The sequence below is a fragment of the Copadichromis virginalis genome, linkage group LG7 (genome assembly GCF_057382275.1).
Source record: "Copadichromis virginalis isolate Kocher_CV1m ecotype Utaka linkage group LG7, C_Virginalis_male_GT1.1, whole genome shotgun sequence".
NCBI classification, from domain to species: Eukaryota; Metazoa; Chordata; class Actinopteri; order Cichliformes; family Cichlidae; genus Copadichromis; species Copadichromis virginalis.
In genome coordinates, this window is record NC_140624.1 from 56,563,721 (window position 1) to 56,585,333 (window position 21,613).

The following is a 21,613-nucleotide window of genomic DNA, read 5'->3' on the forward strand; positions in this document are numbered from 1 at the left end:
GCATGTCCCACCGGGAGGAGGCCCCGGGGCAGACCCAGGACACGCTGGAGAGATTATATCTCTCGGCTGGCCTGGGAACGCCTTGGTATTCCCCCGGACAAGCTGGAGGAGGTGGCTGGGGAGAGGGAGGTCTGGACCTCTTTGCTTAGGCTGCTACCCCCGCGACCCGACCTCGGATAAGCGGATGAAGATGGATGGATGGATGGATAGATGTGTTGTAATAACATATTAACCAAACTTGTGGCTATAAAATAGAAAATGTACAACAAGTCCTATTTTAGTTTTACAGTACTAACTACATTAAAACATTACAATAATAGCTGATTCATTACATGTCAAACTCAAGACCACCATCACAGTATTTAGTTATAAGACTGGTGAAAGTGTATATGAGTTGAAAAGTTTCATAGAGACTTAAAATCAGCTCATCAGCTCCGTGCAGACTTATTCACCTTTGTTCACTCATGTTTGGTTTATTTAAGATAGCCCTTTTATAGCCCTGTAATTTTTTATCTTGAAAAAATAAATAAAATTTTAGTTTACTTACTTGGCTAATTAGATATTTGTGTTAATGATCAGTTAACAGGTGTACCTTATACTACTACCTCTGCATTACAGTGTTGCTCTGGCATAGTTTCAGTATTGCTGTTGTAGGACAAATAAAACACTTTCATATAAAATAGTCCCCTGTTGTCTTCGCACATTTCTTTATACTGACATAAATGTTAACCAATAAATAATACCAAATGCAAAACATGCTTTCATTTAATAAAATGGCACAGACAAGTAAACTGAGTGTTGGAATATCGATTTTAAATAACGTTTTAAACAAATAAACAAATTCTTATTGTTGTTTTACTTGTTGTTCATTATTAAGGTACCGCCGCCTACTGGCGTGGAGTCTGAACTGACGGAGCTGGCCATGTGTGCATATTACTGCCCTGTTTGTTAGCTGTGAAGTGATTGCTAGTTAGTGGCTTACCACCAGATATATTTGTTAGCGCGTGCATAATCTGTAGTCTGCTTGATCTGTTAGTCTTGTAAAAACAGCGAGGACCGGGTCCAGCCTGGTTCTTCCGCCGCGGTGCTGCTAATTAGTAAGCTAACGTCAGCTAACAAGAGCCGTTGCAGACTCACCCAGTAAAAATGGCCACTGTTTCTATTCCTGCCTGCAGTAGTGCCCTGCTGCTCGACATTGAAGGCACCACCACACCGATTACATTTGTGAAGGTAAGCAGCGTGAAATGCAAACGAAGTCTGCACGGTTGTGCGGCTATGCTAACAGCTGCCTGTCACCGGTAGCACACATCTAAACCAACAAAACTTCACAGGGTCTCTCTATCTCCTGAATATAATGCAATTTTATTGATTTGCTTCTACAAATGTCTATATTTGCTTTATATAACCAGAAATACCGTTTGACAACGAACACACCTAACGCTGCGTTCATGTCACACAAGAAGTGTTGTAATTAGCAGTTTCATGTAATGTTTTTACTTTCATGGAAGCCTCTTTGCTTTGTGTCTTAGAATACGGAAGTGCGTTAGAAATAGACATGGACATGTGAAGTCACCATTCACAATGCTCATCAACATTGAGCTACACACTGTTGGGTTTTTCAAGAGCTACATTGAACCACATTTGCGTAGGTATCTTTCTACGTAGCACTCATAATTCTTACTCTCATGTATATATGTTTGGCACTGATCACCACCTGCACTCATGTATATATCTTTCTACGTAGCACTCATAATTCTTATTCTCATGTATATATCACATGTATATCTCATGCACATATCTTTCTTTCTACATAGCACTTTAATCCTTATTGTCTGCACTGAAGCACCGCAGCAATTTCCTAATGTTGTAAACCTCAACATCTGGCAATAAACCCATTCTGATTCTGATTCTGATTAAAAAAAACTCTTCTCTGGGTAGGCAAATGTCTGTGCAAACAGACACAACAGCTGTACCATAAATGAAGGAAAAGGCTTTTAAAACAGGAATCAATAAACATTGTTCTGTTGGTATTTTCCAACTAGAGAGACTGAATTAGAGCCTAAGCATAAGATCTCTAAGAACAACATGGTGATTTAACAATCCCATTTTCAAGTTCATCGGCTTTCCAACACGGGAAACAATCACATTTCTCTAACGTTTGTTGTATGTTGTTATTTATTTACTCATGTATGCTGCCTGACTGCTCGGATCAGCTGGTTGTTGTTTGTTTGTAAGTCTTTGTAAGGCCCCCTGGTGGACAAACTATGGACATCAACTCTGGTTGAAGGATGTTTCTCCCATCTCTTCTGTAGTTTCTGTTATTAAAATTAAAATTTATTCGCTGCTATAAATACGGATTGGCAGATAGATGATCTCGATCTGCTGACAAATCACTCAGGCTCTAGTGTGGGTTTTATGTTTTATTTATTTATTTTTGCTGTCACGTGTCCATATTTTCATTTCTAGGATATCCTTTTTCCGTACATCAAAGAGCATCTTGAGGATTACCTGTCCACTCACTGGGAAGAAGACGAGTGCAAACAAGATGTTCATCTACTAAAGAAACAGGTAGCTAGCAAACATGTTTTTAAGTGTGATTCCCTACTGGAAGAATGAAATCCAGGCTGTTACTCAGCCTGGCAGGAATGCAGTTTGTTATTTATCAGCAGCTAGTGAACAAAGGAGGGAAAACCTTTATTTGGGTACTGAAGAATTCTTACATATTCAGCTTCTATCCTTTATTTTCTGAATTGCTTGCCTTTTTTTTTTTTTTTTTTTTTTTTTTTAATGAATATTGACATACCTGTTTTAATCCACCAAGTAAACCAGGGAACATCCCTTAGTGCTCTTTTAACAAAAAGGCTGACTGTCACGGCAGATTGAAGAGGACATGAAACAGAACCGGGCGTGTCCTGTGCACACTGTGGACCAGACAGTTCACACAGATGAGGAGAAGGCCATTAGGGAAGTAGTAGAAAATGTTCTGTGGCAGATGGCAGCAGACAGGAAGTCCACAGCGCTCAAACAGTTTCAGGGTCACATGTGGAGGTCAGCTTATGCATCTGGGAGAATCAAAGGCGAGTAAGTACACTGATCATTTTCCTCACTTTTGAAATTCATATACGCTTTTACTCGGGTTTGGGTCATAATTTGGTTTGTTTGTCAGAAGTAGAGATAACCCGCCACCGCCACCCCACAAAAACATAATAATAAGCTGCTTTTTTTCCCCCATCCCTTTTTAAAATCAGGGTCTATCAGGATGTAGTTCCATCTATCAGAACATGGAGAGCACGTGGCCTGAAAGTCTACATCTACTCTTCTGGAAGCGTGGAGGCACAGAAACTTCTATTTGGATACTCTGTTGAAGGAGATCTTCTAGAAGTTTGTTCCCCTTTCCTACTTTAGTGCAAACACAACCTTTGCTTACACATAGTTTCTATTTTTATTTTATTTAATTTTGTTTATTATTTTTTTATAAGAAGGTAACATTTTTGTATTGGAGGAGCTGTTAATGGCTAAAACAAATTGTAAGCTCTTGTTGTTTTTGTTATTGATATTGTCTAATCTGATGGTTTGATTTTTTTTTTCTTTTCAGTTATTTGACGGTCACTTTGACACCAGTATAGGGGCTAAAGTGGACGCAAAGAGCTATGAGAGAATTGCAGAGAGGATTGGCTGTCAGCCTGAGGAAATCACATTCCTGACAGACGTCACCCGGGGTAAGTATGTTAGCAATGATAATATTCTCCGTTTGGTCTGGTGTTTGTCTGCTAGTAAGATAACATAAAGACTACCAGGATGAATAGATCGGTGGGACGAAGGCAGTGATCGGCAAAGTGAGGCTTTGTGAAACACTGAAATGTTCAAAGTAGAGATGGACCGATCCGATATTACGTATCGGTATCGGTCCGATACTGACCTAAATTACTGGATCGGATATCGGAGAAAAATAAAAAATGTAATCCGATCCATTAAATATCACGAAAGCACCTCACAAAACTTGCAACACGCCGTAACTCACCTCAGAACGTTAGCACGTCTGAGCAGTAGGCATCACGTGATAGAGCGGCTGTGGCATGCGGGACCTGTCGGTGGTCTGGATAGCATTTGGAGCTTCGCTAGCAACCCGGCATTTCATCTCCGACAAAGTTATCCCCGAGAGAAGTAAAGCAAGTGTGTAAGTCCATCTCTGAATGTTTGTAAAGCATTCCTGCGTTAAGCTTAACAAACGATATATGGAGCGACTGCCTCTTCTTGCTGCTACTTCAATCATGAAACTGCTTAACGATCAGCTGATCAGCTTTTCTGTCGCGAGTCCGTCTCTCTAGTTTGCTTTTGGCCCACTTTGCACCAGAAAGAGGAAACCAGCGGCTGAACAACAGAAGCACGTTTAAGCTTGATCAGCTGTTGTTAGAATTTATTTAATATTACTTTCTACACCAGGATCTTTTTCTACGTAGCTGACGCTGGTAACTGTGCAGGGGCGGATCTAGCAAAGTTTAGCCAGGGGGGCCGATAGGGCATTAACAGGGAAAAGGGGGCACAAAGACATACTTTTCTTTCTTATTCTCATTTAAAATGTCTAGCTTTTAATAAATAATTATCTGACACCCAAAGTTTTAATTTGATGTAAAATGAATAGAAGTCCATTACTGTATATAGTAACTATTAAGTCTAATATATATACCCTAGTAAGCTATAGTACTTTTTCCTTTGGGAAGGTACCATCTGTGCAGTCTGCAATTTTGTTGAAGAAAGATGTTGAATCTATTTAATATTTCTTGAAAAATAATTGATTTCTGTGCATTTTTTTCACACTGCATCAAATTAAGGTTGATTACGTCGATTAAGCATCATGAGGTGTAGCGTGGGGGGGTGGTTCCCTATTTTTTATTTATTTATTTTTGTTGTTGCTGGGAGTTGGAACCCTATTAGTTAGGTTGCTTAATATTTATGCTAAGTACTCTTTAAAATACCAGAATAGGGAGGATGGTGTAGGTTTAAGTTTATTAGATTGATCAGTATTGCTGAACTATGAAACATTTTTTTTGCATACAGGTATAACAGAATAGCTTTAGTGTAGTTGTTGTTTTAAACTTGAGTATGAACTTATACAAAATGCAGCAAGATATTTAAAAAACAGTTTTGTTGATTAAAAAACACTATATCGGATTCATATCGGTATCGGCAGATATCCAAATTTATGATATCGGTATCGGTATCGGACATAAAAAAGTGGTATCGTGCCATCTCTAGTTCAAAGTAGTCGTTTTGTGTTGAGGTTTTGAATCCGTCTGACACCCGTCTTCAAAGAGACTCCTATTGGCCACTTCTGTTTATTGTCACGTCTTGATAATAATATTCTGTTAAGGGCAAAAAACTGTGTACTTTTTTTTTTAACGTGACTGCATTTGTCATTGCAGAGGCCAAAGCTGCAGAAGAAGCCGGCATTAATGTTGTGGTGGTGGTCAGGCCTGGAAACATGGAGCTGACAGATGAGGAGAGGGGCCATTATAACCTCATTACCTCCTTTAGCCAACTTCAGCTTACAGGACATGCTTAACAAAGTGCGTAGACAGATGACTTCGTGATGACCTCTCCTCTTATTTTGCCCCCACCTTTTTTGCAATTCTAGTGTTTTATTGTTTTGGGGGGGGGGTTTTCTTCCACATTGATGGGTGACGAGGGACTGGCGATGCTGCTGGGACTGCTGGCAATCAATGGGGCTGATTATGAAATTCCAGTCTTTAAAGGTGGCTCACTATCCAGTTCTTTCAGGATGCTTTTCTCATCAATAGAAACGGATGCACCAAGCATTATAGGAACACAAATGGGACTTCAATGTCATTGGACCATTTGATTGAATGGGAAGCTGTTGCTTTACATTTACAAGCCTGAAGGAAACTGCACATGACATGTGAGACTAGCTTTTTACCTTTTAGATGAACTGTATTTGACTGCCACTCTCCAAATGTATATGCGTGAACTGTATTTCTTAACCATTTTGTAAATGTTCATGTACCATTTTCCTTCCTCTCTACCCAAACAAATGTGTCGCAGACGTATGAAGTCCTGTGCAGTGAGTGAACTGTCTCGTTTTAGAATGTTTGAATGTCTTAATTAATCCCCCTCACAGGTGATGGTGTCTATTTAAATGTGCCATACTTGTTGTTCATTTGTAATGTTGATCTTGGGAAGTGAAAATACTGAAACATTGCCAGACTTTGTGTGAAACATTGTTGGTATTATTCAGGAAATGGACTTCTAATAAATGCCTTGTCTCCCCCAGAAGCCTGACTACTTCTTCTTCAGTCCAAACTGTTTTTAAAAAGTGCTTCCAAATTGAACAGTAAGGATTACAAATGGCTAAACCACAAAAAAGAAAGGAAAACAAAAAACCCTTAAAGGTGCAATTTAAAATTGGTGCTTTGATAAGTAGCTTGTGTCAACATAACACTGGTTTGTCCCAATAGGTAAGTGATTTTAACAAGCAGCAGAAACATGCGTCTTCAGAAAACCTTCAAGTTTTGCTCAAGATTACTTAAAGAATGACAAAAGTCTGGCTCCTTGGAAGAAAAATATAAATAAATGAGGGGTGAGACTTTTGCACAGTACTGCAGTCATGACATTAATTAATTAATCAATTTTAGGACTGTTAGATTCTGCATCTTATGATATTCTTTAACATGCTGATGGGTGGGTTGGTTATTTGATTCATCAATCATGATGAATCTACTTTTTGTCTTTGGTGTATTATTGACCAAAAATTTGTTCAGAGTATAAATTACTAACTGAAAAATGTCTTTTACATAATTCTGCTTTTTGGTTTGCTCTGTTCCTTACTTTTTGCCTCAATTATTTCCTTTTTTTCATCTGTATTTTTGCAAACGGCTCTACAAAAAAGAGGGAATTAAGCCCAAAATGTACTATTTGTTACATAAAGAAGGGGGCGCGGTCTAGCTTTCACGTCGGTTTGACAGCCGTTTTTAACCGACGAAGAAGAAGATGACGGCGACGAAAACAAAGCGACGCTCATAAGTCACCTCTCAATATTATCGTAACTTCAACCTAATTTTTTTTCATACCGAGCGTTGTTTTCTCCAAATTCATACTAACCCCACATTGGATTCACGTAACCCAACCAGTTAGCTTGTTCTAACTAGTGACGGACATTTTATTTAACAGCATATAATATCAAAATATTAGCCAGCGACTAGCCTGTCATCAGTTAGCTGACAGAAGCCAGACAGTTAGCTTAGCTCCAGCAGAGATATCTGACGTAGCTTTGAGTTCAGAGCCCTTTAGGGGTGAAGCTTTAGTTTAAGTCTTGTTCCAGAAAAACCCGAAACATGTCGGATGATTATGAATTAAGCGACGACCCGAACATGATGAGAATGGAGGAGGATGGAGAGGCGAACAGTGACGACCCGATGTCAGCAGCGGGGGACTGTGGCCTTATGGGGGGCGAGGCCGAAGGATCAAGGATCGACGCCAGTAAAAACGAGGAGGATGAAGGGTATGGTGATGGTGAAGGGTGGATAGACTCAGGTTCACTGTTGATAATCGAAAAGATGCTGTAGCTGCAGGACCGGATTTTTGCAGGACCTGGCATTGTTATTGTTGGGTACTACTTTATTCATTAGGAGGGGTGATTATTTTAACAAGCATTCATAAACTAAACATTACACTAGAACGATTTCCGAGGTGTTTGAGTGTTACCGGTTTGCTATTTTAAAAGTTTGGGTTTTAAAAGGAAATGTTAGACTAAAGCAAGTGATATTTTCAAATATCATTTACTTTTGAATGTTTGTTATTATTTTCAGTTTTCTGTTTAGAAAAACAGCTTTGCCTGTTGTTCAGAAAATCAAAGTATGGATGTCAAAGGAGCTTGCAAAGAAAAGCGTCTTGACTTCTTTAAGTTGCTTGAAGACGTTTCACCTCTCATCCGTGAAGCTTCTTCAGTTCTAAGGTCAAATGGTGGAGAGTCCCAGATATAAATCTAGTGGGAGTAACCCCCCACAGAGGGACAAAAGGACCCCCTGATGATCCTCTAATCGCCTGAGCCAAGGTGTGAAACTGGGTGTGGGTCCCAATCAGCCAGAGTTTCGGGTGTGTTCATTGTGAAACCTGGCCCCACCTTATGCGAATTCCTGAGATCAGATGGCCCAGGATGTGAGTGGGCGTTAAGGCGTCTGGGAAGGGATCTCAAAACTGGATTATAGATGGCAGAGAGTTGGTGTCGTAAACCCCCGCCTCTGTTCAAAGATGGTCGCTCACAGTGGACATAGATGGCTTCTTTCACTCCTCTTTCAAACCATCTGTCCTCTCTGTCCAAAATGTGAACATTGGCATCCTCGAAAGAATGTCCTTTATCCTTAAGATGCAGATGGACTGCTGAGTCTTGTCCTGTGGAGGTGGCTCTTCTGTGTTGTGCCATGCGCTTGTGAAGTGGCTGTTTGGTCTCTCCAATATAGAGGTCTGGGCATTCCTCGCTGCACTGTACAGCATACACCACATTGTTAAGTTTGTGTTTTGGCGTTTTGTCTTTCGGGTGAACCAGTTTCTGTCTGAGCGTGTTGCTGGGTCTGAAATGCACCGGGATGTCATGCTTGGAGAAAACTCTCCTGAGTTTTTCTGATACACCGGCTACATAGGGGATGACAATGTTCAGACAGACGCAACAACAACCGCTGTACAGTGCAGCGAGGAATGCCCAGACCTCGCATAAGGTGGGGCCAGGTTTCACAATGAACTCACCCGAAACTCTGGCTGATTGGGACCCACACCCAGTTTCACACCTTGGCTCAGGCGATTAGAGGATCATCAGGGGGTCCTTTTGTCCCTCTGTGGGGGGTTACTCCCACTAGGTTTATATCTGGGACTCTCCACCATTTGACCTTAGAACTGAAGAAGCTTCTCGGATGAGAGGTGAAACGTCTTCAAGTAACTTAAAGAAGTCCAGACACTTTTCTTTGCAAGCTCCTTTGACTACGATGACCTGGATGACTGAGAACCTTCACAAAGTATGGATGCATATACAGAGTATTGGTTTGTTATTGTCCTGTGGTGTGACAGAAAATGATGCAAAGAATAGGGTGAAGTATAGGCAAATTATCCGTTTTAGCGACGTCCAATGGGAGCACTAAAAAGAAGAAGATTACATTAGATTACCAATCATTGATATTGGCTAATAATTAGCAAATGTTTAAGTGTTGGCAATATCAATCAAAAGTGGAGCTAATGGTTCCAAAATTGTATGAAGAGCATACATTACAGTGCAGGATTTTTGTTTCCCTTTTTAGGAAAGGTGGGAAATAAAACCCAAAATAAAGTCACAAGACTTACAAAATATATATATCGCCATCAGCTGTGAGTCACAGTCCTTTTATATCAACCTGGTCACTGAATCCCTTAATTAAAAAGAATTAGAACAGGTTCAATTTAGGGAATATCTTAACATTTTATCACTGCAGTTGTAAACAAAACCATCTTTCTTGATAATAACACTGCACTGGTTGGTTGCAGGTCTACAGTACTTCACTGGTGGATTTATATGCATGGTTTTCCTTGCAATAAAGTGATTGATTCTGATATAGAAAGGGGTTTTGGACTTACACCATTTAAAAATCACCATCACTTTAAAATAACAAAACAATTACCCCACGTTTCATGATTATAGTTGAATTTACTCAAGAATAAATACATTTCTCTTTATCAAATGGTCATAAACAACAGAAAGATGTTAACAGGCTTCTGTTAAGAAAGGGAACAGATTCTTTGCCCTATTTTAATATGGACAAAACATGTTTATATGTGAAGGCCCATTTTGAGCTAAGAAAAACCCTTGTATGTGTTCACATTTTGATTGCACATAAAAGATTAAATCAGGTCCTCATTAGTCACCTAATGAATGGAGAATCTGCTGTGTTTGATATTGTATTGTCTGGATGTAAATTGATGATAAATTACTTACTAAGCAAGTTACATAGATTACTTGTAGCAAATGAGGGGACCTTTGAGCAGCCCAGCTGTTTAAAGAAGCTTGCATACAGTGGGGCAAAAAAGTACTTAGTCAGCCACCGATTGTGCAAGTTCCCCCACTTAAAATGATGACAGAGGTCAGTAATTTGCACCAGAGGTACACTTCAACTGTGAGAGACAGAATGTGAAAAAAAATCCATGAATTCACATGGTAGGATATGTAAAGAATTTATTCGTAAATTAGGGTGGAAAATAAGTATTTGGTCACCTCAAACAAGGAAAATCTCTGGCTCTCACAGACCTGTAACGTCTTCTGTAAGAAGCTTTTCTGTCCCCCACTCGTTACCTGTATGAATGGCACCTGTTTGAACTCATCATCTGTATAAAAGACACCTGTCCACAGCCTCAAACAGTCAGACTCCAAACTCCGCCATGGCCAAGACCAAAGAGCTTTCGAAGGACACCAGGAAAAGTATTGTAGACCTGCACCAGACTGGGAAGAGTGAATCTACAATAGGCAAGCAGCTTGGTGTGAAAAAATCAACTGTGGGAGCAATCATCAGAAAATGGAAGACATACAAGACCACTGATAATCTCCCTCGATCTGGGGCTCCACGCAAGATCTCATCCCGTGGGGTCAAAATGATCATGAGAACGGTGAGCAAAGATCCCAGAACCACACGGGGGGACCTGGTGAATGACCTGCAGAGAGCTGGGACCAAAGTAACAAAGGTCACCATCAGTAACACACTACAACGGCAGGGAATCAAATCCCGCAGTGCCAGACGTGTTCCGCTGCTGAAGCCAGTGCATGTCCAGGCCTGTCTGAAGTTTGCCAGAGAGCACATGGATGATACAGCAGAGGATTGGGAGAATGTCATGTGGTCAGATGAAACCAAAGTAGAACTTTTTGGTATAAACTCAACTCGTCGTGTTTGGAGGAAGAAGAATACTGAGTTGCATCCCAAGAACACCATACCATACCAGCTGCCTCCCTCTTCCCGCTCCTCCACAACCACCCACACATGCAAGGCCTTGGAGTGGGGGTATGTCACCAGGGTGCAGAGGAGGCTACCCCCCCCCCCCCCCCCCTGTCCCCTTCTGGCTGCCTCTGCCTCAATTTTATCCCACAACTTAGACATTCACATTATTCACACTCTCATTACACATACATATAGGATCTTGGGGGTGGGCACAATCACGGAGTCCAAATCACCATCAGGGTGTATACCTCACCCCTGACGTCGTTGCCCACCTCTCAATTTTAAATACACTTAGTCATTGAGGGTTAGCAGGAGGGACTATGCGCTTACCTGCTGCTCCTTGGCAGGTAGCTCCATGCCCTCCTGGGTTTTAATTGCACCTTAGAACACATATGCATCAACACTACAATGAGCGGGTGGAGGGAGGTTTGGAGTCTTCTCCCACCCCCATTCTCTGCGGCCTGCTGGAGCGGGAGGGCTAGTAGGAGGAGTTGGCCGTCCGACTGTGGTCTGGGGTGTGGGGCCTCCCTGCTGCTGCGGAGTCGGGGTGGTCTGCCTCTCCCCACCGCAGGGAAAAGGGTAACACCACCTGGGTCTGGGTGCAATTCCCCCCTCCAGGGGCAAGGGTACCTAGACCCGGTTTGTAGAGTACGCTTGGGGAGTGTGATTGTGTGTACAGCGTCTCTTTATGTCTGTCTCCACGTTGGTTGAGTGTGGAGTGAGTGCATATGAGAGCATGAGGGTGGGAATGGATGTTTGTGTCTGTGTGTGCCTGTATGTCTGTGTCTATATGTCAGGTTGGGTATCAGACGCCACCTCTCTGGGGACACCTCAGGCCCTCCAAGGTTTGGAGGCCTATCTCCACCCACCACCACTTCCCCTGCCGGTGGCGGACTCCCTCAGGTGTCGGTGTGTTGGTGGTTCTTTGTGTCTGGGGGTGGGCGTCCGGGTACACACCGGCTCACTCCTTGGCGGCCGCTTGTCGGGGCCTGGGGCCTGGGGCTCGCTCGGGCCCCTTTGGAGGTGGGGTGCCCCCGGCCTCTCGGCCTGGGGCTCGGTCACTCAGGCGCAGCTGGGGGCCGGCGGAGCTCACGGGCGCGTCACTGCAACTCCCCCTGACTTCTGCTCCGCGGCTGCTGGGCGAGCCCTCATCTGGGACTCTCCTCAGCTCTTACTGGGACAGTGGCGCGGCTGCCCCTCTGTTGGTCTTCCATGGTCTCTTGTGTTCTGGGGGCCTCTGGATGTCTGGAGTTTTGATCTCCTCCATACCCGCTTCACACCCTGGAGGACGGGGCTGTGGCCCCCCCACACTCCCTAGCAGATCATTACATGGAGAAACCTTTGGAATGCAAGCATGCTGATCCACACAGGTATGCACACATGGGTATTCACAGACGCGGACTAAAGCTTTCTTGGCTGCTGCCTCAAAGCACACTGTGCGCTGTCTATCTTGCGTGCTGCACAATATCGTTTATTACTTAGTAAATACTGATATCTATGACTAGCTAGTTTATTGTGATGGTGCTTTGTTTTCTCTATTATTATGTTGCTCTTTGTTGTTTGCTGTCTCCTCTGTTTGTTTTTGTTTGTTTGTTTGTTTGTTTGTTTTTCTCCATACAGGTGACCCAGGAGTTTTTTTTTTTTTTTTGTCTCTCTTCCCCCCCCTTCTCACCGTCTCTTCTCCCCTTTGGTTTTCTTTCTTTCTCTCCCCCTCTCTCTCTCATTCATTCCCCCTGTCCTATTTATTAAAAAAAAAAAAAAAATGACAAAGGATGAACTGAAGCTCTGCCATCACGTAATGTCGCATACTGCTGTTTCTGATGTCATTTTAAAAAAAAAAAGAACACCATACCTACTGTGAAGCATGGGGGTGGAAACATCATGCTATGGGGCTGTTTTTCTGCCAAGGGGACAGGACGACTGATCCGTGTTAAGGACAGAATGAATGGGGCCATGTATCGTGAGATTTTGAGCCAAAACCTCCTTCCATCAGTGAGAACTTTGAAGATGAAATGAGGCTGGGTCTTCCAACATGACAATGATCCAAAACACACCGCCCGGGCAACAAAGGAGTGGCTCCGTAAGAAGCATTTGAAAGTCCTGGAGTGGCCTAGCCAGTCTCCAGACCTTAACCCCATAGAAAATCTGTGGCGGGAGTTGAAAGTCTGTGTTGCTTGGCGACAGCCCCAAAACATCACTGCTCTCGAGAAGATCTGCATGGAGGAATGGGCCAAAATACCAGCTACTGTGTGTGCAAACCTGGTAAAGACCTATAGTAAACGTTTGACCTCTGTTATTGCCAACAAAGGTTATGTTACAAAGTATTGAGTTGTATTTTTGTTATTGACCAAATACTTATTTTCCACCCTGATTTACGAATAAATTCTTTACAAATCCTACCATGTGGATTCATGGATTTTTTTTTTTTCACATTCTGTCTCTCACAGTTGAAGTGTACCTCTGGTGCAAATTACTGACCTCTGTCATCATTTTAGGTGGGGGAACTTGCACAATCGGTGGCTGACTAAATACTTTTTTGCCCCACTGTAGAGATCTTATAAAGCAGTCTCAACACATAGACACCACCTGCTTATTTTTGTGTGATTTGTCAACAGGAAGATGTTTGTTGGAGGCCTCAGCTGGGACACGACTAAGAAGGACCTGAAAGATTACTTTTCAAAGTTTGGGGAAGTGGTAGACTGCACGTTAAAGCTGGACCCCATGACTGGACGGTCAAGGGGTTTTGGGTTTGTGCTCTTCAAAGAACCTGAAAGTGTTGATAAGGTATTATCCTGTTCACATAAGGGGATGTGTGTGGGGTTTTTTTTTTAATTACCAGTAAATTTGCTTTTCTAACAGACATGAACTTGCTGTGATTGTGCAGTTTCATGTCTGTGTGGGTGGCTTTTTTTTTTTCAGTTTTATTTAATGATTAGCAGAAAATTTTAATATTTGGCCTTTTTTGGCAATTTGGATTTAAATTAGAATGAATGTAACTATACTACTGCGCGGTTTATGAATACAACCTATAAAGTTTGAGCTCAATGATGCCCAAACAATCAAACATCCGTTCCGCTAAATCAAAATGAAAGATGAAATATTCACGTATGTACATTTTTGTCAATGGTCTATATTGCTTTACAGGTTGCCTCACAGAAAGAACATAAACTTAATGGGAAGGTGATTGACCCCAAAAAAGCCAAGGCCATGAAGAGCAAGGAGCCAGTAAAGAAGATCTTTGTTGGTGGTCTCTCTCCTGACACTCCTGAAGAGAAAGTCAGAGAGTATTTTGGTGCCTTCGGAGAGGTGAGTGACTTGTGAAAATTAGATTTTGTTTGATCTTTTTCCCCACTTGTTCTGTGTGGCTCTGCAGGGCTCCTATTTGCCCATTAAATTATGTCTTAATGTGAACAGGTGGAGTCCGTTGAGCTTCCCATGGAGAACAAAACAAACAAAAGGAGAGGCTTCTGTTTCATCACATTCAAGGAGGAGGAGCCAGTAAAGAAGATTATGGAAAAAAAGTACCACAATATTGGATTAAGCAAGGTACAGTCCTTTTCTTTTAGGTCCTATATTATGTGTTTTTATTTTTCAGAATTTCCCCCCTTTTTATATGTAGAAAAAAGTCTGCGATGCATATGTTGAAAAGCTGTATGTCTTCTCTCACTCAGTCTCTCCCTACCGTTCTGTCTCTATTACAAATAAATAAATGAAACATTAATACATTAATTTTAAAAAACCCCATTAGTTTACCTGAACTGAGGCCACTCTCATTGTCTTATCAAAGCAGCCAGACTCCACTTATAAATTTTATAGCTGATCAACCTGTTGCTTTACTGCTGCACCAAAAGGTTCGTTTATGTGACTTTGGTGTTTTAACATGATAATTATGAATCAAACTAAGGTGTTAAACACCAGAGCCACACAGCAGCGACGTGACAGCAACTAAAGCAGCCCTGTTCTTTTCAAATGTAGATAATGTGGCTAACATAATTGTTAGCTTTGACTGTATACACAGTCAAAGCGTGTCAAAGCTCTGGGGAAAAAGAAATGCTGAGGATAGTGACTTTGTGGAATTATTACAGACAGATTAGTAACCTTTTAAAAAGTACTGTGTGGGTGTTACTTTATATGCTTCAGTGCACTTAAACTCATCTGGCTTTCTGTTAGCATTTACATCTGTTTGCTTCCTTTCTAATCTCTGTACTCATTCAAATTTACAATAACTGTGCACTCATGGGTATATTTTTTGGATTCTGTTGTAAGACAAGAGAACTACTTTGAAACATTGACTTTAATGTGGTCCATTACTAACGGAGAGCTGTTTACCAAGAGGCTGCTCCCCACCAATGAAATTTAGATTTTTGTAACTGCAGCACTTTGTTGGACAAACTTTGCATTTATATATGTGAAAAAACAAAGATCGTGCAGACAATTTGGCTGTATTTTAAAGTAAGAGTGGTGTGCAGGGAGAAAGTTGGAAGCTACAGTGTGTCTCATTCTGGTCTGTTTGACAGCAGTATAGTGTAAATGAGCTGGGCTGCTCCTATTGGCTGCTTCTAACTGTCACTCACAGACCCTTCTTTAAAGGGGCGGATGCACAACCAATCCTAATTTAATTTAAAGCTACAGACACTGAAATTGAAATGTGTGTGTGTGTGTGTATACATACCTGCAAGAGGTATGTATGTATATATATATATATATATATATATATATATATATATAGATATAGATATATATATATATATATATATATATATATATATATATATATATATATATATATATATATATATATATATATATATAGATAGATAGATAGATAGATAGAGATATATATAGATAGATAGATAGAGATATATATATATATATATATATATATATATGGAGAGAGAGAGATTTATGTATATATATACATATATATATGGAGAGAGAGAGATTTATGTATATATATACATATAAAATGTGTACGAACATGGAAGACTTGTGTGAATTTGTGGTGAATTATGGGACCTTAATTTGACTTAATCTGGTAATTTCTTATAGTGTGAAATAAAAGTGGCGATGTCTAAGGAGCAGTACCAACAGCAGCAGTATTGGGGTGGCAGAGGAGGATATTCATCTAGGTCTCGGGGAAGAGGTGGTGAGTGTAGACTGTTTTGCATAACTTCTTGCAGGTAAAGATATTTATAAAGCTTACTTGTACAAACTGTGCAAAAAAGTGTTTTCTGTTCTTAAAGATAACAAAGCTTTCTCCTCTGCTAGGCTTGTTATGTAAATGTGATGGTAAAACAGTAATTAAAAAACAAACAAACTAAAAACACACACATACAAAATTCTTAACTGTTTTACATTTCTGGGATGTAAATCACAAAATTAGCAGTTAAGTCTGCTCTCAATCTAACAGTCTGATTTAATAATAGAAGATGAGGTTTGACAGTTTCATTTTTAGTTTGAAACACAGGTCAGTTTATGTCAACTTGGTGTCTGTTTTTTGTTTCAGGCCCAAATCAAAATTGGAACCAGGGTTATGGCAACTACTGGAATCAAGGCTATGGAAATTATGGCAACTATGGTTACGGTAATCAAGGCTATGGAGGATATGGTGGCTATGATTACTCTGGTTACAACAACTATTATGGCTATGGTGACTACAACAGTGAGTATAGTTTTACGGCCAGTTTTTTTTCTACTTTTGAAACAATACAAACGTGTGAAATTTCCACTTTGTTCACATGTGCAGATCAATCTGGTGGTTATGGCAAGTCGCCACGACGTGGTGGTCACACGAACAGTTACAAGCCGTATTAATAGGGGAAACCCTCCTCTTGAAATAGGTATGTAATAGTACATATATACTTTTTTGCTTTTAAACTTAAAGTAGTTTTATATTTACTTTGATGTTTGGTAACATTATGCATAATTTCCTCCATAAATTTCTTTTTCTCAGCACCCTGAAGTGCTTTACAGTAGTGGTAACATAGAGGCTACGCTCTTGTGGCGATTATTTTAACAGCCGGCTTCTGCTGCCTCTTTTGCATCTTCTCTTTTTTTTTTAAACTGTAAAGTTAACAGGTAATGTACTGCTACTACAGTAAATGGATGCCAAAGTTAAGGATGTGCAAGGAAACAGAAGGAAGTATGTTGTCTCCTAACTCTGACATACCTTGTTTGTACCTGCCAGCGGAGCTTCCTTGCAGGCCATGAGCTGACTCCCAGATACTCTCAGGGCCCGCTCAATGCGGACCGGGTATGAGAAGCATACGCTCTCGAATGCTGCCATTTGGTATGGTCTTCCAACATCCTGTATCAGCATTTCTAAACTAAACAATATGGGACACGTCCAGCTTTGTCATCTTTCTTTCAATTTTTTAATTTCTTTGCAATTGTTTGTAATGTAAAACGTAAAATATACATAATGTAATTGTCATTTTTTACAGGCCCTTACTCCCCCACAAGTAATAATTATAAATCTGAAAAAATAACTTTGTTTTTTAAAGGATACATACAGCTTTCTCTGGACTTTCCAGTTCCTAATGTTAATATATGCATCCCTAATCTTAATTAAAATGCTTGTTTCTTTATTTAGCTCTTGTAGCCAGTAGTCCATGAGCTAAAACCTGGTTCGTATTTGGACTCTACTGTGCTGGGGGATAAAGTGCTTTAATTTGTGTACATGTATTGTTCTGTTTTGTGTTACTCACAGCGATGGAAAAGGCTCCTCCTTTTGTTAATTTTCCTGTAACAAATTTTCCTCTTATAACCTTTGGTAAAATGAGAAGAATCAAAGTGTCACTACATCTCCAGAAAATTTGCATGTAATGCTTTCTTTAATGTGTATTTTTGACCAATCTGAACATTTCTTCCATTTAGTATTTTGGCTTTGACTTCTTCAATTTAATGCACTTCAAGATCTCTAGCTTAACTTTCTAACTTTTTATGTAATATGTTAAAATAATCAGTTTGGTTTTTTTCTTATAGTTTTTTTTTTATTACATTGGACATTATAAACACAGGGGATTCCTATTGTTTTGCAATCTTACCCTCTTTGTTTGTCTATAGCTGATTTATTGTTGTTTGTTTTTCATAGGTTTCAGAGTGATGAAAGTCTACCGTGCGCTGTTGGAGCGTTGGCCAGAGAGATGATGGCATCCAGCAAAGATTACTTAGCTAGTTGTAAGACAGTAATTGAAGAACACCGAGACCTACAGTACATTTTCTCCTATACCTACTGAGTATTTCATTGTTATGCATTTATTTGGATTGCTGCAATGTTTGATCAGTTTGCTTTCCTCATCCCTTCGTTTTTTGTACTTATGTCCAAATGCTAACTTGTGAACTGCTTCATATATTCCATGACTGAAATGTAACATTGGTTGGAACAAATCACTCACATATTCAGTAATGTGGTAGCAAAGATACAAAATGTGTTATTACAATTCATTATCTTTATCATATTCATCAATCATATATTAAATATGTTATTACAGAGTTTGACAGTCATAAACATACAATATATATACAGTGTATTGGACATGAAGAAATGCGACAAATAAAAATAAACACATTTGAATTTCTGTTCCATTAATAGAGTGGTTTTATGTCACACACGTAAGACTGTTGGAGTGTTAAAGTATTTCAGCTAACTTCATATCACTTCAATCTCTGCTGCTCTCAATTTCTTTTTCACATTATGTTGTCACAAAATAACATAATCAACAATCATTAGCCCTTTAAATTTACATGTCTTTGCTTAAGCTGAAGTGATCACTTGCAAGAGTAATTCAAATGCCGGTAAGCGCCATGTTTGTAGCTTTCAGCCTTGAGTAGGTAAACGTGGAATTTATATAACTTTTGTGGCAGCAAGGATGATGAGGATGATGATGATCAGCACAATCACACCGATTAGGATCATCATTTTAACATTTTTCCACCAGTATTTTCTGGCCACCCTTGTGGATGTTCTCTGGAATGAGTCAGCCTGAAAAGAAAAAAAACTGCCAAATTAAACCCTGATATTTGAGGAAGCACATGCGTCGTTTAAAGACAAGCAATCTCCAGAAGCCCTATAAAGCATCAACCATTTGCAAGCTTTAGAGATGAACACGAAGGTTTCTGATTGAGTGATTACAAAGTGATGAAGAATGATGAATGGATAATTAAAACAGGGACCCTAAAATACTAGAAGAACAAACTGAGTTTTTGTTTCCCAAGGATGGTTACATGTATTGCAAAGATGTAAATGTGCATGAAATACTGAAATATTAAGTATCTAGTGAGAACAAGTTACCATACATATATAAATAATTGAGATGAAATAGATACTAAACTAAAGGGGTGACCGCAGTAGTGTATAACTGTTTAAACATCCTAGCTAAAAGTAACAATAAAACATTTAAAAGTGGGTGAGCGGTAAAAAAGAAATGTAGTTGAATAGCTGAAACAGGTAGCAATGTGTGGGTTATTTTACAAATTTGGTCTGTAAATGAAAGCAAAAGAAAACAAAGGTTTATAGGGGAACTGGAAACTGCTAGGGACGTTTCCCTAATCAGACAACAAACTGTAAAGGTTAGGAAACTGCTTTAGTGTCAAATAAGGCATTTTATTATGACTATATGTATCAGGAGCAGGATTTTCTTTTTAAATCTCAACCCGTCTAGTTACAAACATACCATACTATCCCCAGAAATCATGAAATCACTCAAAGTATCTGAAAGCTTTACTTTATGAACAAAAAGCATAAATATGCTTTGTAGCACAGCTAAACATAATATCTTCATATATGATAAAAGATAAAATGGATTCAAGCTTCTTCCTAAAAGGCCCACGATCGGATACTTACAGACGCCTGCAGGTCATCCGTCTTGCCAATCAGATCATCTAATCTGTCGCCTCTCTCCAGCACTTTGTTGATGTTGTCTGTCAGAATAACTTTAACCTCATTTACCTGACCTTGCACTTGGTCAAGCTTAGAGGCCGGAACAGCGGGAGTTGGCTGAGAATGTTGGTCAGCCTGTGAAAAATGGTGGAAATTGATTCACTTTTAGTGCTGTTGGTCCCTTATCCAAACATTTACTACCATGTGTATGCCACTACAGGTCTGCCGGGCAAATGGCGGTGCTACAGTCCCTGTATAAGTTATTTCTAAGAACCAAACCTTACTTCCTGCAACTGTGCTAACAGGAAAAAGTGCTGTCAAGTGTCAGTAAGTTTACCAAGGCCTGTGTCACTGCCAGATGAGCACCATTGTCACAATGTAAATTTTACTTTCAAAATTTTGATACGGGATTGTTCAATAATGTCAAGATTGACATCAAGTCACCCTCAGTCATCAATAGAAGAGCAGTATATTAGGCAAAAATGAAGTTATAGTCTAAAAATAACATCAACTTACCATAGCAACACTGTTTCCTGGTCAAAACAGCAAAATCCAGCTTCGAACAAAAAAAGGAAATCTTCAGACGAGTTCAGTCCAACTAATTTAATAAACAAACATAGAGATCTGTGTTTCGGGTCATACAGCAAAAGCTGGACAAACGTTTCCTGAAGGTTGCACCTCTTCACAGTTACTTATTAACTAACAGTTGCCGCAATCAAAGTCTCACTGTTTTACCAGAACAAGTCGCCATCACCAGAGAGAACTAAATTTAGTCGAACATGAACATGCAGTACTTTCATTTCCTGCTTTTGAGGAACTAGGCCGCTATATGATCACTACATAAGAGCAAAAACAGCCACCCTGTTTAGTTATTACAGACAAAGAAGATTGAAGTTAAGCTGGTAAATAAGTGTCTACTGGTTTTAGTTCTGTGTGGTTTACATACCATCAGCTGTCAGAGTGGTAAATGCAGGCCAGTGTTGAGCTGATATGTCTGGGCAAAGTACTCTGTGTTTGCGGCAGAGGGATATTTGCAAGGCAATAAAGGGGTGTATTCACTCGGCTGCTCCACTTCATTTCCTCATCCTGTGTTGTGCAGTTTGTTATTTCACCAGTGTAGCAGCCCACACATGACAGTTTCAAAGTTCTGTTGTGAAATTATGCTTCATTCTAAGCGTCGGTTTAGTGCAGGTTAGCCCCTTTTTATGTAATTACTAGAAAACTTTTGAAAATATGTTATATAAAACAGGTCACAAGACGCACTATTTACCAGTGTCTGTAAGCTGTCTCATCAATGTATCATATCTATTTCTGGTCATTTTTGCATGGCCTTTGCCTTTTTAAATCGTCTTCGGTGATTCAGAAATAAAGCTGCAATATGGGATACAAGTTGAATATTATTTTAACAATATAACCGTTAGATTAACACAGTGGGTTAGCCTGCGGGGCCTGGATATGTTATGTGTGTAGGTTTTGTATGTCTTGTTTTCACACCAAATTGTGCTTCATTTACAGTTTTTTTTTTTTTTTTTGCTGTTTCAGCTTTCTTCCCCCACAGTGCAACACAGTAGTGTTTGTGTGCATGTGTGTTCATTTGTGTGTCATTTTTCTGCTGAAAGGACAAGGAATAACTGAAGATTGTGTAGCAGTCAAAGAAAAATAAAGCATTAGTAACACATAAATACTGAAGCCATTCAACCATTAATTCTATTTACTGAGCTCAGGATGTACTTCTCTAATAAAGAGGATCTGGGTGTGAGTTGTGGGA

At 40.0% G+C, this 21,613-nt stretch overlaps 3 protein-coding genes across 7 annotated transcripts; 2 read left to right on the forward strand and 1 right to left on the reverse strand.

Moving 5' to 3' along the window:
• Positions 1-869: 869 nt before the first annotated feature.
• Positions 870-6,291, forward strand: enoph1 (enolase-phosphatase 1). Its single transcript, XM_085464342.1, has 6 exons — positions 870-1,230; positions 2,467-2,568; positions 2,879-3,081; positions 3,249-3,381; positions 3,596-3,719; positions 5,424-6,291. Exons 1-6 carry the CDS (start codon positions 1,147-1,149, stop codon positions 5,561-5,563), a joined length of 786 nt encoding a protein of 261 aa, XP_085320468.1. The 5' UTR covers positions 870-1,146; the 3' UTR covers positions 5,564-6,291.
• Positions 6,292-6,971: 680 nt separating this feature from the next.
• On the forward strand, positions 6,972-18,555 carry hnrnpd (heterogeneous nuclear ribonucleoprotein D). Of its 3 annotated transcripts, XR_014921478.1 has the most exons (9): positions 6,972-7,516; positions 13,580-13,748; positions 14,109-14,270; positions 14,379-14,510; positions 16,014-16,110; positions 16,471-16,626; positions 16,711-16,804; positions 17,152-17,253; positions 18,058-18,555. XR_014921478.1 is itself a non-coding variant. In XM_085464344.1 (8 exons), the coding sequence occupies exons 1-7, from the start codon at positions 7,350-7,352 to the stop codon at positions 16,776-16,778; spliced, it is 951 nt and encodes a 316-aa protein (XP_085320470.1). In that variant the 5' UTR covers positions 6,972-7,349; the 3' UTR covers positions 16,779-16,804; positions 17,152-18,555. The 3 variants fall into 3 exon arrangements, 2 of the variants coding, with proteins under 2 accessions (XP_085320470.1, XP_085320471.1); XM_085464344.1 differs by having other exon boundaries at positions 17,152-18,555; XM_085464345.1 differs by lacking the exon at positions 17,152-17,253.
• Positions 18,373-20,905, reverse strand: LOC146706249 (vesicle-associated membrane protein 8). 3 transcript variants are annotated; one of them, XM_085464348.1, is made up of 4 exons: positions 20,792-20,905; positions 20,362-20,401; positions 19,810-19,980; positions 18,373-18,948 (listed from the first exon to the last, which is right to left on the reverse strand). In XM_085464348.1, the coding sequence occupies exons 2-4, from the start codon at positions 20,362-20,364 to the stop codon at positions 18,811-18,813; spliced, it is 312 nt and encodes a 103-aa protein (XP_085320474.1). In that variant the 5' UTR covers positions 20,365-20,401; positions 20,792-20,905; the 3' UTR covers positions 18,373-18,810. The 3 variants fall into 3 exon arrangements, with proteins under 3 accessions (XP_085320474.1, XP_085320472.1, XP_085320473.1); XM_085464346.1 differs by having other exon boundaries at positions 20,362-20,443; XM_085464347.1 differs by lacking the exon at positions 20,792-20,905 and having other exon boundaries at positions 20,362-20,776.
• Between the last annotated feature and the right edge of the window lie 708 nt (positions 20,906-21,613).